Source organism: Colias croceus, chromosome 11, assembly GCF_905220415.1.
Source record: "Colias croceus chromosome 11, ilColCroc2.1".
In the NCBI taxonomy this organism is placed as follows: Eukaryota; Metazoa; Arthropoda; class Insecta; order Lepidoptera; family Pieridae; genus Colias; species Colias croceus.
In genome coordinates this window covers 6,650,490-6,667,234 of record NC_059547.1, presented here as the reverse complement: position 1 = coordinate 6,667,234, position 16,745 = coordinate 6,650,490, and the positions used below count along the sequence as shown (strand labels likewise).

General features: G+C 32.0%; 2 protein-coding genes across 2 annotated transcripts in view; one reads left to right on the top strand and one right to left on the bottom strand.

Annotated features, from left to right (window-relative positions):
• Positions 1 to 34: 34 nt before the first annotated feature.
• On the bottom strand, positions 35 to 2,428 carry LOC123695776 (NADH dehydrogenase [ubiquinone] 1 beta subcomplex subunit 10). The gene is made up of 4 exons (XM_045641701.1): positions 2,252 to 2,428; positions 2,047 to 2,182; positions 946 to 1,085; positions 35 to 216 (listed from the first exon to the last, which is right to left on the bottom strand). Exons 1-4 carry the CDS (start codon positions 2,346 to 2,348, stop codon positions 110 to 112), a joined length of 480 nt encoding a protein of 159 aa, XP_045497657.1. The 5' UTR covers positions 2,349 to 2,428; the 3' UTR covers positions 35 to 109.
• Positions 2,429 to 8,195: 5,767 nt separating this feature from the next.
• LOC123695504 overlaps positions 8,196 to 16,745 on the top strand; it is a 39,908-nt gene continuing 31,358 nt past the window's right edge. Inside the window, exon 1 of the mRNA XM_045641375.1 lies at positions 8,196 to 8,515. Coding sequence (XP_045497331.1) covers positions 8,342 to 8,515 — 174 coding nt within the window. The 5' untranslated portion in view covers positions 8,196 to 8,341. The remainder of the gene's footprint in view (positions 8,516 to 16,745) is intronic.

The following is a 16,745-nucleotide window of genomic DNA, read 5'->3' as shown; positions in this document are numbered from 1 at the left end:
ATGAAATTAATTATAAAAAAAAAACAAACAGAAAATTGCTTTAACAATTTATTACTGCAATGAATATTATTTAGCTACTTATGGTTTATTTCATTTCTTCGCACTCTCTTCACTTAGTCTGTTCAGACAGGGGTCCGTGACGTCTCTCCCAGATCATGCGATGTTTCTGCTTCATGTAAGCTTTGCGGGCGTCGCCGTATGCGCCCAGGTCACCATCTGTTTAGGGCATTTTATATTTTAACTTGTATTCCCGAATATAATTCCTCGTATTATGTATGGAGTGCTGTTTCTAGTCACTAATTTAATTTAAATGCAGTTCACTTAGGTATGGTAATAAATCAATGTAATTTTTCCTAGAGCTTGCTTTAGATATGGGTCAGTGGTGCTAGGTTTTTTGCACATACAAAACAAGTGAGAGATGTATTCGAGGTATGTTTATTGTTGTATAATTTTGAAAAGGAAATTGAAGACATTTCAGTACTACCTTGCATAGACATCCTCGCAGGACACATTTCCCTAGCACATTATTGGTGGAAAGATGTTTGAATGAATATGTTTGTCAAACACTCAAAGATGCTAGGAACAATTTGGAAAATTCTTATTTTATAGGCATGAATACTGATTCTGTTTGATGATGAGAGATTTGATTTTTATAAGTTATTTGGGAAGCTGAATCTGAAGGCATGGATGATTGAGCATTTAGCAATTTTATAATTGCAACTACTGTCCAGCGCACATTTGGCGTTTTAAATCTACTTTAGAAAAAGGTAAGTTTCTCAATATTTATTTACATACAATATTTATTTCTTTTTTTTACTGCCTTCATTCAGTAAGAAATTAAATCATTACAGTACATAATACTGATGGACATTGATTGAATGAATTTGATTGTTTAGCTTGTTTCGAAGGTTTCGTTTAACAATCTTTATTAACTATTAAACTTACATTTAATAAACCAGGCTTCTTCAGCATCCTTATATTTTTCCCAGAGAGGTTTGCATTTCACTTCATGATCTGGTTTTTCGTATATCATGCAATCTTCAAATCGCATGCGAAGTATGTTTAAAATTTCAGAGTCCACAGCCCTAAAAAATTATTTTATTTGGAGAACACACAGGTACAATTACAAACATAATAATATAGCATTATTGTAACATTCCGTTATTAAATCTAAATTGCACCCTCAACGTCTCACTGTGTACATATTAAATACATAAAACAAATCAGAATAGACTACACCAAACCTATCTTAACAACTCTTGCTATTAATTAATTAAACAACTTCTTTAAATTATTCTTAAAACTAATTTGAGAGCATGAAAACATATCAGTGTCATTAAGTAGAGAATTATGCAAATTACACATTCTATGGAGTGGCGCTCGTTGACTGGCATTAGTTCTTGTGTGCCCTACGTGAAAAAGATTTTTGGAACGACCAGGTCTTGTTGGGGCCCGAAAGTACAATGACTCGAGTAGATATGGAGAATCAATTTCACCCAAGCAAATTTTTCTGAGAGTAAGTGCATCACTTAATGAGCGCCTGTCAGACAGGGACATCATATTGTACCTGACTAACAGACTATCATAAGAACAACGAGGCAAATGTAGACGGAAGTTAAGAGACCGTAAGAATTTTTTTTGAACCATTTCTATTTTACTTTTGTAAATGTCATAGAAGGGATTCCATATGGGCGAAACGTTCTCAAGTTGCGATCTTACTAAACTTTGAAATAGATAAATGAATGTTTCTTTATGCCTGAATTTTTTTGTTATACGGCTGATAAAGCCCAACATACGGTAAGCTCTTTTTATAATGTAGTCTATGAGATTATCTAATATTAGTTTAGTGTCTAGGAAAACACCTAAATCACGTATGCATGTATTACTATTACTATTGATTACTATTGATATAAGTAATTAATTCTTTCTCATTCTTTAATTATTTATATTCTAATTATATTAGCATATTATGTTAATATTATCTAAATAAATATTACTGCAATAGATCGCTAAACAATTTATGAATAGGGTTGCATGGATACTAACCTATCTCTTTTAAATTGAGTGTTCGCTTCGAAGTCACATACAACATCGTCGCTATAGCACTGATCGATAGTCGGTACACGGCGGAACTGTTGGTGATACCACGGATACTTCTTTTGATTAGGTTCGACTACTTTTTCTGCAGATTAGAACAAAATATTAGTCTAGCTTACATAACATTGGAAGCTGTCATTAGAAGAAAACATACCTCTAAACCATGTTACCGGTGCATCTATTGTATTGTACATGGCACTCGCAAAACTCCTTATAAGATTATCATCGGGTTCACCACCGCCTTGAACCATTTTTAAAACAATTCGGATAAAAATCCGCTTCCAAAATCTAAATAGAAAGCAATGACAATGTATTGACAAATTGACAATGACAGACAGATAGTTGACAGATTTTATTTTTTTATTATACTGAGTACAAAAATTAAAATGACCACCAGCCAATTGAGTGCCACAGATGGTATATTATATCCATCTGTCTGTCTGTTACTCAATCACGCCTAAACTACTGAACCAATTTTCATGAAATTTGGTGTGGACATATTTTGATACCCGAGAAAGGACATAGGCTACTTTTTATCCCGGGAAAATGACGCAATCCTGGAAATCCCACGGGAACGGGAACTATGCGGGTTTTTCTTTGACTGCGTGGGCGAAGCCGCGGACGGAAACCTAGTACAATACAATAAGCTTTATTTATTTCCACCATACAATTAATATATTATGATATTTTAGTTATACTAAAGTTCTTTTTAGTCGTTGTTAGGTGGCCACCTATGGGTAAAAGCCTCCTCCATTTTGTACCAAACTTCCCTATCTTGAGCCATACGCAATACGCATCCAGTTTTTGCCTGATAATATGTTCTCTATGTCGTCCGACGTCCACCCACCTCTTCTTCTATCTACCCACTTTCCTTTTGCCGATTGGGCCCTGCCATTTAGTGGTATGGTATGTCCACCCTTTGTCCACCTATCATCTTTATATCTAGACAGGTGTCCTGCCCATTTCCACTTTTGTTTTAAACTAAAATTAAGTGCGTCTGTTAGTTTGGTTTTCTTGCGAATGTCCACATACATCCGTATACTCCGTTCCATAGCATGTTGGCATGATAAAATTTTGTTCTTGACTTGTTCTGTAAAGACCCATGTCTGGCTTGCGTAAATAAGGCTTGGGAGGATACAGGAATCCATTATTGTCTTTTTTATTTTAAGGCTGTAATTTGCTTTTAGAATTTCTTTTTGGGCCCAGTATTTTTTCCAGGCTGTACTTATTCTTCTGTCTACTTCATTTTTGTTGCTTTTTGCATCAAAAGAAACCAACTTTCCAAGGTACACATTCATTTACATAGTCTATTGGGTTTTCCTCTATTTTAATTGATTTCTTTTGACTAATAATTGACATAATTATTTTAGTTAAATAGATGCATTCATATGTAGGCCGATTTTTATGCTTTCAGTATTTAATGTTTGTAGCATTGATTCTTGCCCTGTCGCAGACTCACTGAAAAGAACAATGTCATCAGCAAACCTTAGGTGTGTAATTTTTTTTATTTCGTATCCATATGCCATTATTTTCTCACTTAATGTTTTTAAAAATGTCCTCAATTACGGCTTAGCTTTGGAGACAATGGGTCACCTTTTTTTTATAGTGGGGAAATCTTCCAAAGATACCCACAGCACCCGGGGAAGGAGCCGTGGGTTATGTCGGATTCATACCGACTAAAACCCCACTATGTTCCGTCGAGCCGCTTTAATGATGGGGCCGCGGCCGCGGGTATTGATTAGAATTCTTCCGCGACCACAATGGGTCACCCTGGCGTACTCCTCTTCCAATTGTGAATTCTTCCCCTTGTCTTTCCAGTTTTACTCTGCTTACACTTTTAGCATAAATGTTTTTTATGATATTTATATAATAAATGCTTTGTTAACATTGTTGTTTTGCAAGGCTGTCCAGATGTATGGGTGTATTATGCTGTCGAATGCTTTGGAATAGTCCACGAAGGCAATGTAAAGAGGTTTAAAGGTGTAGAATTCTCTAAATTTCTCTATTGGTCTAAGATCCGAACATAAGTCGACCTGCACCGGCGTGATAATAGAATGAGACCAATTTTATAATAAATTAAGTGTATTAAATTATTAATATTAAATTAAAAATGGGTTGACTGGGAAAATCCTAGACAGGGTATTTTTTAATTAGGTAATTATTAAAAAATCTTTTATTTTCATTTTTTATTAATTGCAGTTTCGAGATAATAAAACAATTTTTCGGATCTAAGACCATATTATGATTTGTTCTATTGTATGGATGTGGTTGTGGATGTGGTCTACTGTTGAGAAGTGATGGCTGATTATTTTTTCTTTGGCTGATTTAAAGTATATTTTGTAGGGGAGCATAATTAATGTTTTACAAAAAAATAATGACAATATTCATGCCTATTATTCAAAATTATTTGATTAGACTTATAACTGTATAGTATCTATGTTTTACTATCGAACTAATTTACCAATTATTTTCGATTGATAAAAATAAGTCCTATATGTAATATGTTGTATTGTTGATCTAAGAAAGACTAAGGTGGTCGCCACGAGGTAGAACACCTTTTGGCCTACCCGAATCACCCATAGATAAAATATTAGGTACGTACGTACATACATCGTCTCAAAATTTTTGGTCTGTGTAGCGCATGTCGCGTACAAATACGATAATTTTTTGTTAAATGTCTATAGTGTGAACAAAAGTTTCACTTTTACCGTGGTTTCATAAAACCACACAACATTTTTTTGTAGATTAGAAGTTTTGATCTTATAAAAGATTCTTCTTTTATTTAAGAGTAGCAAGACAATTATTTCAAAACAAGATAAGACAAAAATTAAACAAAATAAAAATAAAAACAAAAAAAATTAAAAATATCCATTTGACATCGTAGTTTTTCCTATATGGACAAAAACATATCATTAGGTAGAGTCAGATTTTCCTTTTTATTCGAAATAAGTAGTACATATTTTAACGAACCACAAGAGCTGTTACAATCTGTGCCTAATTAAATAAAAAAAGAAATATTTCAAAGAAGTTTCACACACGCCACGATCTGATCCCATACTAGGCTTTCGCTTGTGTTATGCTTATGGTAACCAGATGGCTGATAAACATATTATAAAAATACTTAATACATATATAATTTTAAATATGTAAATACTTATAAAGATAATTAACACCCAGACACAGAGCAAACAATTGCCCTGGGTTTGAATAGAACCCACGACCTCTGGCTTGGAAGGCAGGGTCACTACAAACTAAGTCAACCGGTTAGTCAAAATATCGATTAATGACGAATTATATCGGTATTGATTAATTCGAGTTAATAACTTGCCGAATATTACAAAATAGTTATTGTAAGTACCTATAGTTATATCAAAATTCAACCAGTAGTTTTTGTGTGAAAGCCGCTGTTCCTGAACATCGAGGAAAGTTCTCTCAGAACTTTCGACTTTCTATGAAGATTCTTTTTTTATTTAAAAGTTGGTTATTTTCTCGTGGTTACATTAAAAGTTTGTAGAATAAAATAATTATTGTACATGTATAGGTAGGTACTATGTTGATGAACAAGGATGAATTTCTTATAAACTCCTGCACCATACTGCACGATTCTTCCCATTATAATTAATTGCATGCAATGATTTTCTTCTTTTAATATCGTATTTGGCTTGCGCTGCGACATAGATAAATTATTATTTTTAGTTTGTTTGTATGTTATTGAAGTAAGATTGAAGCCGTACCAAAAATAACCGAGCGATTGAAGCGCGGAAAGCAGTTAAGACATAATTAATAGCTAATAAATAAAATTGAATAATTATTTAGTACCTATATAACATAGATTCCCTCTGAGTACGTCTTGATTGTACTTATATTATGGTAAAGGCGAAAAAATAAATAATCCGAAATTACAAATTATCACATAAGTTGAACCATTCCTTCAATTAAAAAAGCTGGATTTCTTGAAGCTTGAAAAATTAAATGCGAATTTTAAAGATCTAACCACAGTGACAGAAAGACAGACAGTGACCGCTTTTATAATAATACTAGCGGTCCGCCCCGGCTTCGCCCGTGGTACATTTTTACGTTTTCTCTACATAAGAACCATCCTCGTACTTCAAGGAATATAATAAAAAAAGAATTATCGAAATCGGTTCAGCCGTTCTCGAGTTATGCGCTTACCAACACATTTTGCGATTCATTTTTATATATAAGACTAGCGGTCTGCCCCGGCTTCGCCCGTGGTACATATTCACGTTTTCTCTACATAAGAACCATCCTCGTACTTCAAGGAATATAATAAAGAAAGAATTAAAGAAATCGGTTACGCCGTTCTCAAGTTATGTGCTTACCAACACATTTTGGGATTCATTTTTATATATAAGAAGATGTAGTGTACAATAATTTATTTTTATAATATATCGTTAGCTTCACACAATATAATTATTGCTTTAATAGTAATTATACTATACATTACCTGTACCCAAATTTGCGTTAAATTTTTTACGTCAAATGAATTTGCGTTTTTGATCTTACACACCATAAAGCAACAGTCGTTTCTAGATAGCAACAACTAGAGCTTTAAATCTTAAAATCCTCATTTATAGGGTAAAACTTTTTTAATTTTCAAAGTCATTTAGCACGCTCCTCGGATAAAGCAGAAAAGGCTTTTGAATTGTTTTTATCTAATATATAAAAATCAATGCCACTTTTCGTTGTAATTCCATAACTCGAGAACGGCTGAACCGATTTCGATAATTCTTTTTTTATTATATTCCTTGAAGTACGAGGATGGTTCTTATGTAGAGAAAACGTTAATATGTACCACGGGCGAAGCCGGGGCGGACCGCTAGTATAATATGTAAGTAAATGCAAGATAACACTTGCAAAATTTAAAATGGTTGTTTTAATTACCTAATAATTAATAATGGCAAAAATGTAGGTATATCTAAGTATAGCGTTACATAATAATTTAATATCTAATATATAATTTTTTATACAGAAAGTCCACATCTGTTATCGCATTGATATTTTACTCTATGTTAAAATATTATAATAAGCTAAGGAATATTTATATCAGCTGTTTAGGTATATTACTTTCATTTGATTATTTCAGATAAAAATTGTATTTAAATTATTATTTTAAATCGTGCAATCTGAATCCTTTGTTGTTCTTTTGAGTCAATAAAAATGTAACAATAAAAACAACTTTTTACAAAAGGCAAAGTGAGCGTAGTGTCTACATTACTGTGAAATTGAATACAATAATGGTTCATCGAATATAGGTTTGAAGGATTTAGGTCATACGTAGGTATGGTAGGTACTCATATTTTGTTTAGTTTTATTTTATCTCTATATCAACTGAAAGCATGATGAGTATTAAGAATACTATTTCGATTATAATAAATATGCTAGGAATTGTTGTTGAAATGTGAATGATAGAGTGGAATGGGAGTAATCGCTGTAATGGGTGTTGCGAGAAAAGCTTCGGAAATGTTCGCCGTCCAAGCTCTAGCGAGTCATTGAACGGGGGCGGGCGGCGCGCATGCTCAATAATTTCGTCATATTTCTGTGTTGCTATGCTACGAAATACCTACATTTCACGGAAACTTTAAATATCATGTTCAATGTTTTGAATAGATATTTTATTGATAAAAATGATTAACATCTCAATTTTCATTGAAATTAATATTTTGCTGGAAATGTCGTTTGTAGGTATATACACAATAAAGTAAACAACGTTTTAGGATTGTAAAAAGAAATCGTTAAATTTTAATGACCCCGATAATTTAAACACCTTTTTTATCGTTGTATAAATTGTATTGCAAAAAGATGTATTATTGTAAACGAATAGCTTGACATAATATTATATACCTAACCTGTTTTCTGAAATAAAACCAGTAGAGCTCTAGCTCAATATAATATAAAGTCTAAGCCGAATAATACACCATATCAAATTAATTTATTAAATGTAAATAATTCGTGTTTACGGGTATTATACTATACTATAATTTATTCGAAATTACACCGTTGTAAGTTTAACCGGTGTATCTTGCAACCCCGGAACAAGTCCTTCTCGCTGTCATTACGTTGTGCGTCACAGTCAGTGTGTGGAGCGTTGTGTTGTGATGCGCGAACCGCGAGGAAGGACGCCGCAGCCTTGGTGACCAGTGCTCAGTTGTTTTGTCACTCGGAGTGGCACGGGCGTTCGCTCCTGCTCAATGCTCATGCATGCGAGTGCGGAGCCGGCAAGATGCGGTGGCGGGCGCGCGCGGCCCCTTCCCGCGCCAAAGAGCGCGCCAACATCAGCTTCTTCATATTTATCATGTTTTTCGCCGTCTTCGGTGTAATAGTATTGACTGAACTGCTCTTATTAGAACGGCCACCGTCGAATTCACCGCGCTCGCGATATATTGAAAACCTACAGGTGAGCTTATTGATAATTTGGTTCTCATTTACAGACCTTTGCATCTAGTAGAATGAACATCGATTTGTTTACGTTTAACGGTCGGTAACGTGTTATTAATATGCTAATATTAGAAACAATAATACGTTTTATCAAAGATCCTAAGTACATGGTTTATTTTTATGAGTGTAGATAATATATCGCAGTAAAATGAATTAAACATTGAAAGATTACGCCTGTGCTGTGTGTGTAAAGTAAGGTGTTTGAAAATTACATTACCTACTCATAAAATACCTATATTTTTTACGACCTGAAACTCATCGGTATATCTAATATTTTATTTTTTATAAAGTACTAGCTTACCACCCGCGGCTTCGCCCGCTTTGTCTCTAACCTAATAAATTATATATTAAAACCTTCCTCTTGAATCACTCTATCTATGAAAAAAACCGCATCAAAATCTGTTGCGTAGTTTTAAAGATTTAAGCATACAAAGGGACATAGGGACAGAGAAAGCGACTTTGTTTTATACTATTGTACATATTATACAGTGATGTAGGTAATTAATTGACTCTACATAATGCCCATACTCTACTAACATAAAAAAAACCGAACGACGGTTAAATCAGGTATGATAATTATTGATATTGTATACCTATGAAATATATATATATATATAAATTTATAAAGAATAGAAAAAATTCGATCACGAGGCGGGAGTCGGGACTCGATTTTTTTATATTTATACAGCATTTGAATGCCATAAAACCAAAAGTATCAAATTCAATATATGAAATAGGTATGATAACATAATATATTTATAGTGTAATTTTTTGTGTTTGATCGTGAAATCCCTTTAAAATAAAAATGTCTTTAATTTATAATTATAATAGTACGGTACATAATTAACATACCTACGTATGTTAATTATGTACGGTTTGAAAAAAATCACTCACGAATCACTGATTACTATTATAATAATTATGTTTAATACAACAAACAATAATAATGTTTGATTATTTAATGTGTAAATCTATTGTCTTACAAACATAATACATATGTATAGTAAATTAAAACTTTTTCAAAACAAATGTTTTTATTGTTTTTCGTTCAATTTACCTAGTAAAGGGTAATGACCTAAACAGGTGTTAATATTTATGATCAAGCGTGAAAATCAATTCAATTATGACTAGTGACGTGTTATTTTAAACTTATTTGAATAATAAATTGTATTCGCTGCGCTGAAAATAGGTGTTACGCGAAGTTTAAGTTTAAAGACCTTTCTTGCTATTTTTGGCGGAAACACGTACCCTAAGAAGAAAGAGAAGAAAAGTTTGTCTGTTAATTGTTTTATTTACTAAGAGGATTGTTTTGGCGAACTCTTTCATTCTAATCGACAATACAAGTGATTGAAGACACACGACAATAAACCAAAGTAAGCGTTAAAATCAATTTTCCTGAAAGGTTTTCTTTATTTTTTCATCGCAAAAATTTAGCAAGTTTTTTTTTAATATTTTAAATTTATGTATATTTCCTATGGTTAAACTGTGAACAATTTTTTAAATATAAATACATACCAACAATGAACATTTTAGCCAGTTTTATATCAAAAACTGGCATGAATATTATTAATTATCTCTATCGCCGTAATTCTCATCATAAAAATAATATAATATTATGAAATATGAGAAGATAATGAAAGGAATTCAAAAGAGTTGAGATAAGGATGAATACCCGTTCATTTGCGGGTGAGAGACGCAAAATCAGGGTCAGAATCTACTCTCTTTGTCTCCGAATGGTATTTTAAACGCCATTGTTTTTCCTTGTTTTGTGATCTTTTGATTATAATGTTATTTCTCGTTAGATTTAATATTTTACCTCTTTCGTTGATAGGTGTTTTTTTATCTACTTACTACTTAATTCAGAAGCTCTATCCTAAAATACTAAGATCGTGATCTCTATAGTATCTAGTTGGTATCAACCATACATAACAAACATAAAGCGATGCAGAACAACGCGAATAACTCTATCATAAAACTCCTACTGGATAGAATAGAGATTAGATAATAGTAATCAAAAGCTTCTAACTATGAAAAACAATGTTATCAATCACGAATCAATAGATATACTGATATTTTCCGGCATTGTTCTCAAAGTGTTTGGCAAATCTCTATATTTGGAATTTTAGTATGTTTAACTTGCAATGAAAATAGTTCAGTGTAAATTTACTAATTCATATGTGTTACATTAATAATTTAATTCACATCTTGTTTGAATTCGACGATCAAGTTACTTCATCGGGTTGTGGGCTGGAGTTTAATTGTTCTTGCCCTGTAACAGTTGGTTCATTATGTATTTATAATGAAAGCTCTTACTGTTAAACGCTAGTCTTTAGTTTAGTCGAAGCGATTAACGTGCCTCTTGTCTTGTGTCTTTGATTTCGTCTTTTACTTGATACAATGTTTGTGTAATAATCTTACTTCGGTTAAAACGATTTTGTGTGTATTTTGTATTAACTTGATTGTACGATTCGAGAATAGTCAAGTTTCATTTTCATTATTCAGTACCTATTATTACTAGCACTGCTACTACCATATTGTAAAAACATATTATACTTCGATTTCAACAAGAAAATTTTCAGTATTCAAGCGCATTTTTTTAGTTTAACATTATAACAAAGAGAAATGAAATGCAAGAAAGTTGAACAGAAAATGACGAAGATTTTCAACGTCTTTGTTTAAATTTAAGTAATGTACAACTTTATGGATCAAAATCTCGAGCGCTGTTTAAAATAAGGATGACATTTAAATCTCTATCAGAGAGGTACCTACATACCAGAAATGCCAAATGTACACGGCAAAGCAACATGATGGACATTGTTTGTACTCGGCTCGTATTTGTAGTGTCCTATTTGTCGAGATGCAGGAAATCCTAGTACGGGTCAGTGATTATTAAAATGTAGGTAGCGAAATTAATGTAGGGTTTGACCTTGATGGAAATACTTCTATTTTCTGTTAAATGATATTCAAGTTTCGTTTTTTATTTATTTGTTGTTTGTACTTTAAAAGTGACGATAAGAATAAAATAAGTAGGTATGAGATGATATTGTGGATCCGAAAACTGGTAGAATTTTGTGAATTATAATTAAGCTTTAAAAACTTATAGACTCGATTGCAACGACATTTATAAAGAAAGATACATTGATGATAATCTCTATTCTCTACCTACATTTTTCATCATTATAAACTATTCATTAGTAGGATCGTTAAAATTTCCTTTTAGGTTGTTAAAATATTAAAATTACTAAATCTTTCATCCATTTTCCTTTCAAAAAGCTTTTATATAGTGTTATACTTCTTATATTGATGTTAATAGCGTACCAATTATAGCGCAATTTTTTATTGTTTGAAAAATTACAAAAAGTCTTCTTAGAGCAACTGAAAATCCCGTTTGTTGGCTAATCTTATGTTTCACCAGTTCATCGTAAGATTTACCGTTAGCCTAGGCTAGAAGTTAGAACTGTGACCAAAAACCGAGCAAGCGAAGCGAGCGTGCCGCGGCTGTTGCCGGCGAGTGCCAAGACTCTACATCTTTTGAATTGATAAAATATGATAATAATAAGAAAATAAAAATATCTAGCTAGAGTTTGTTTCATGTTTGTTATTGGTGTCATTTGGTGGAATAATTAGGTACACGGTCTATGATTTTTTATAACACATACAACTTTAATTTGTAAAATGTAGAGGTATCAGTTGCCAAACTGCATGTTTGGCATTTTATCATTATAAACTCTACACATAATATATTATAGTAATAAGCAGGCTCTGTTGCATATAAATTCAAAAAATCTTAGATCGCATATACTTTCATAGGTCACAAACTGTGGTCACAAATGTGGCTGACGTCTGAACGAGCTTAGAGCTTAAAAACTTTCTTCCACGATAAATTATAGAAAATTTATGTGATGTAGAGTATGGAAAAGTGACAAGTAAAATACGTGTCCCGCCTTAAGATAAAAGGAAAATGCAATGAGCGCACGCGAGGCGTCCTCCCGCCAACCTTTTGACTCGCATGTCCTACTTAGCCGCCTCGTGGACAAACTTCTTCGGATAATAATCTTGCTTATTAACTAGAAAAGCTTGTTGGTTGGTGCTTTTAAATAAAATATATGCTTGTGGGTCAGTTTCATTTTGAAATATAGTTTTTATGGAAGAGGCTCTAAAATGACAATTAATTAAAATGAGTAGGAGTATGTCAGTTGATAAAAAGTTCCAGGGAATATTATAGATTAAACATACCTGCTCAAGGTAACATTACTCATTTACAACATTGACGCTTTTTTATAATTTTATAGTAGATTTACAATGAATAGTGTAATTTAAAATACTCAAAGCTACAAAACAAATGTGTTGTGTGATGTATGAAATGCATAGGTACGTCATGCAAAGGATTTTGAATACAACAATGGTGCGGACCGAGCCTCATTTACTGCGTGTCACGTACACGACCAATTGCAATGTTTTTGTAGTTAAAAAACGTTTTAAAACAAATTTAATTCAAATATGTTCAACGTGAAGCAATGTTTTTAACAAATGTGTTTTTTTTAACAAAGTAAACAATTTTATATCTAATGTTATCCACCACTCGGAATCCACTTAGTTGTATTAAATGCGGTCGATAAAATAATTAATTTATCGACAGCGGCCTTGCAATTTAAAATGTTAATATTTTATTCTGTTTTCTATTTTGCAAGGTAATTAATTTCATAGACTTGTTCCTAACGAGATCCTGGTATTCAATTCCTTTCATTATTATTTCATTTCTATGCCATTTTAATTAATCAAAAGATCTCATCAAGATGTAATTAAAATTTAAAATAATAAATGAAACGTGAAAATCTCTTTAATTTTATTTATAAATGCTTTTAATCAATCTATTTATTTACATTTTTGTAATAAAATAAAAAGAAAATATAATTTTTAGGTACCTCTCTTGAACCCGAGGTTCAAGAATTAAAAACCTCAACACGGTCAGATTTTGTAATGAGCAAGCTTGTTCTAAATTTAGCTACCTAGTTAAAAGTTCATTTAGTTTAGTTGGCGCGGGTTTGATTCCCAGAGGATTTATTTAAAAGCTTTTGTTTTATTTCCACTCTACCTGAGTACAAATTAATTTCTCCTGATTGAGAAGATAAATCTCAAAAACCACAAAAATATATATAATACGTTCAGTCGTTCTTGAGTTATAAGTAGTATAAATAGAACGCTTTCTTTTGTATGTTTAGTGTTATTTAAATCTAGGTATATAATTTGCTTCTACAGATTTATTACATTATACATATAATAAATATGTAGAAGGGTCAATTCTGTACATTGAAAACATTGAAAAAAAAAATAAATAGCAGGGGGTGTTACTGGATCGATACCAAACTCAAATATGTGATTAAAAAAATTTTTGTCTGTCTGTCTGTATGTTCAGGCATCACGTGAAAAGTAACGGTTCGATTTCGATGAAACTTGGTATAATTATACCTTATTATCCTGGGCATAAAATAGGATACTTTTTATCCCGGAAAAATACGTAGAAAAAAATAAATCTTAATTTTTCCGCGCGGACGGAGTCGCGGGCGGAAGCTAGTATACAATATAATATGTACCTAAAAATAAATAATAATCTGCTCGGCCTCGCTTAATAATGTGTTATAAGTAAAGTGCAACGTGGGTGTAGAAAAAAAATTACGACCTCAAAGTGAAAACTCTGTATTTAAACATTTTTTTTATATTTTACTGTCTGTGTACCTCTGGTTTCTGTGCTACACTTACGAATATTGGTCGTATCAACTTAGAAACCTGCATGGGCTCATGTAACACTTTGCTGAAGATTATTACATAGGTAACTAATTCTTGGTATAAAGTGTTCCTCAAGAACCACGTTAACTATTGATGAAAACAGAATTAATATCGATGCATTTGTTTTTGAGTTTTACGCGAACTAAGAAACAAAAAAACGCAGTGGAGAGCTTTTACGTCGCGTTTTTAAATATAATACTAATGAAGTATAATTATTTATTGTATAAACTAAACTAATAGTAGGTATTTTATGAGCTTAACTTTTAATAACAATACAAAACTTTAAAGCTTTTAAGATTATGAGAAAACTGCATTAAGTCGCAAAATTGTATTCCAATTGTTATCCGCGAATCATAAGTTAAACAATGCTAATTGAAGTTACGTTTAAAGTCCCTGTCGAGTCATAAATTACCAACTGATTGTATTATAAATAGTCAACATTTACTGAACATTCATTTTTTGAATAACTTTTAACGAATACAATTAGTGAAGTTTGAATAATATTGATGTTTCGCAACAAAGAAAGTTCTAATAAGTCCTTTGTCTATAAAGTCTTTTAAAACTGGGAAGATATAAACTCCTCTTTGTAAATTAACGATGTCTTGAAGGATACTTCGTAAGCGACAAAGTTTAAAAAGATATTTTATATGGAACCTGCCACGGATGTACGGACTGGCTATAAGAAATATCTTACTTAAAAGTTTTATTATAACGTATTTTATATTGAGCACGGCCCCTTTGTTATTCCAGAAGCATTTTAGATTTTAATCAAAACATCTCTGAGAATTTTTTATTTAAGCTTTTCGTCATACTTGAGGTTTTAATATCAGTCAACGCTAACGAATATAGTATAATCCCTATTAATCCAGTTTGATCTTCAATTAAAGGTCTCTGGTTGATTAAAATTGTTTATGGAGTTCATTTTTGCAGAAGAGTCATGAAATGAAATATAGGATCTGTATCTTACATGATTGAACTGCTTTAGTGAAAATTCTTGTTACTGAATAATTATGTAGATTATTGCTGATTGAACATGCTATGAATAAGAAGGGATAGGGTAACGCTGTAAGCTTTTTATAAAAAAAAAGTTTTGAGAGAAGACTCCCTCTCCTCGCGAATGAAATATGAACAAAATGATACCCCGTGTCTCCTCGTGGGGTATGGGGCAGATGCATTATACATCTGTTTCGCTGATCGATTTTCCACGGACAAGTAGATGGTCAACTTTTTGCGTCCCGACAGACCGAGACATTTTTTTTGTTCGTTACCACCGGGAATCAAACAAAGTTCCCCTCGGTTCTACGATCATGCCTTGACCACTTCATAGCAGGAGACGGTCAATTAGTAGCAAAAGCATAACTCTGCATTAAATTCAAATATGTATATGAAATTGTTTCACTAAATCCATTTAAAAGCTGAAAAAACTCAGTGCGATTCATCGTTAACAATTGCAACTTTTGAAAACTATTAAAATGATTTAAACTTTCCTTATGAAGTGTTTTGCATTGATGCAATCTTCAATTGTTTTAAATACAAATTTTCTTAAAGAATTTTATAACAAGTTTAATCGAGGGAATATTCGTTGTCTACATAATCTATATACATTTTAACATCGATTTGATTTATACTGTTATTATTTACACTACGAGTAATTAGTGTGAGGATTAAAATAAAATCATCGACATTACCATTGACACAGTTAATTTTTCCTTCTTAGAAAATATAAAAATAAACGTCTAATGAGCACGTTTAAAAAGCTGTTTTGAAAGAAAAGTAAACTAGAGAAACTTCACATCTTGAGTAATTAAAAAATAAACACCGTCGAGTAAAAGTCGGATTTTTATTCTGCACGTAGGTAAAGTGTAGCTTAGTATTTATTAATTTTATGCAATTAATTTTAATATTGATTTGATATAAATTCAAATATGTATCTTTATTTTGAATTGTCCTATTAGGAATACTGCATCATAGGGAAAATACCTATTCGAATACCATTTCGAAACACAGTTATTAAAATAAGGTATTTAACTATTGAATCCTTACTGCAAATAATTAAACATTGTCCACCGTGCCCTACAATATTATAGTCATATAAAATATAGAATCAGTTTCATTTTAAAAATGGTATTGGAATTTTTCACCCGTTGCATTCAATTTGCCGCCTTCCGTGTAGATCTTTCCATTAATTTTATTAGGAAGATGGACGCTTCGAGCCGCTCTCTGCAAAACAAACGGTCGGAATCGATATTGAAAATGGAGCTCTAATAGCGACACATTTATTTAAAATTCGATATAGTGAGTTATTCCATTTATTTATACGTTTACAGTAATGGCTTTTTAAATGGATCTGTTTGGTATGCGACGCTTCTGGATTGAGTAAGTATTTACCTACGATTCAGTTT

Excerpts from the sequence above, each read along its gene's own strand:
- LOC123695776 (XM_045641701.1), bottom strand. The coding sequence starts at position 2,348 with ATGGTTCAAGGCGGTGGTGAACCCGATGATAATCTTATAAGGAGTTTT. Across the intron at positions 2,183-2,251 it reads ACCGGTAACATGGTTTAGAG|AAAAAGTAGTCGAACCTAAT; the intron begins GTATGTTTTCTT and ends TCTAATCTGCAG. Across the intron at positions 1,086-2,046 it reads ACTCAATTTAAAAGAGATAG|GGCTGTGGACTCTGAAATTT; the intron begins GTTAGTATCCAT and ends ATAATTTTTTAG.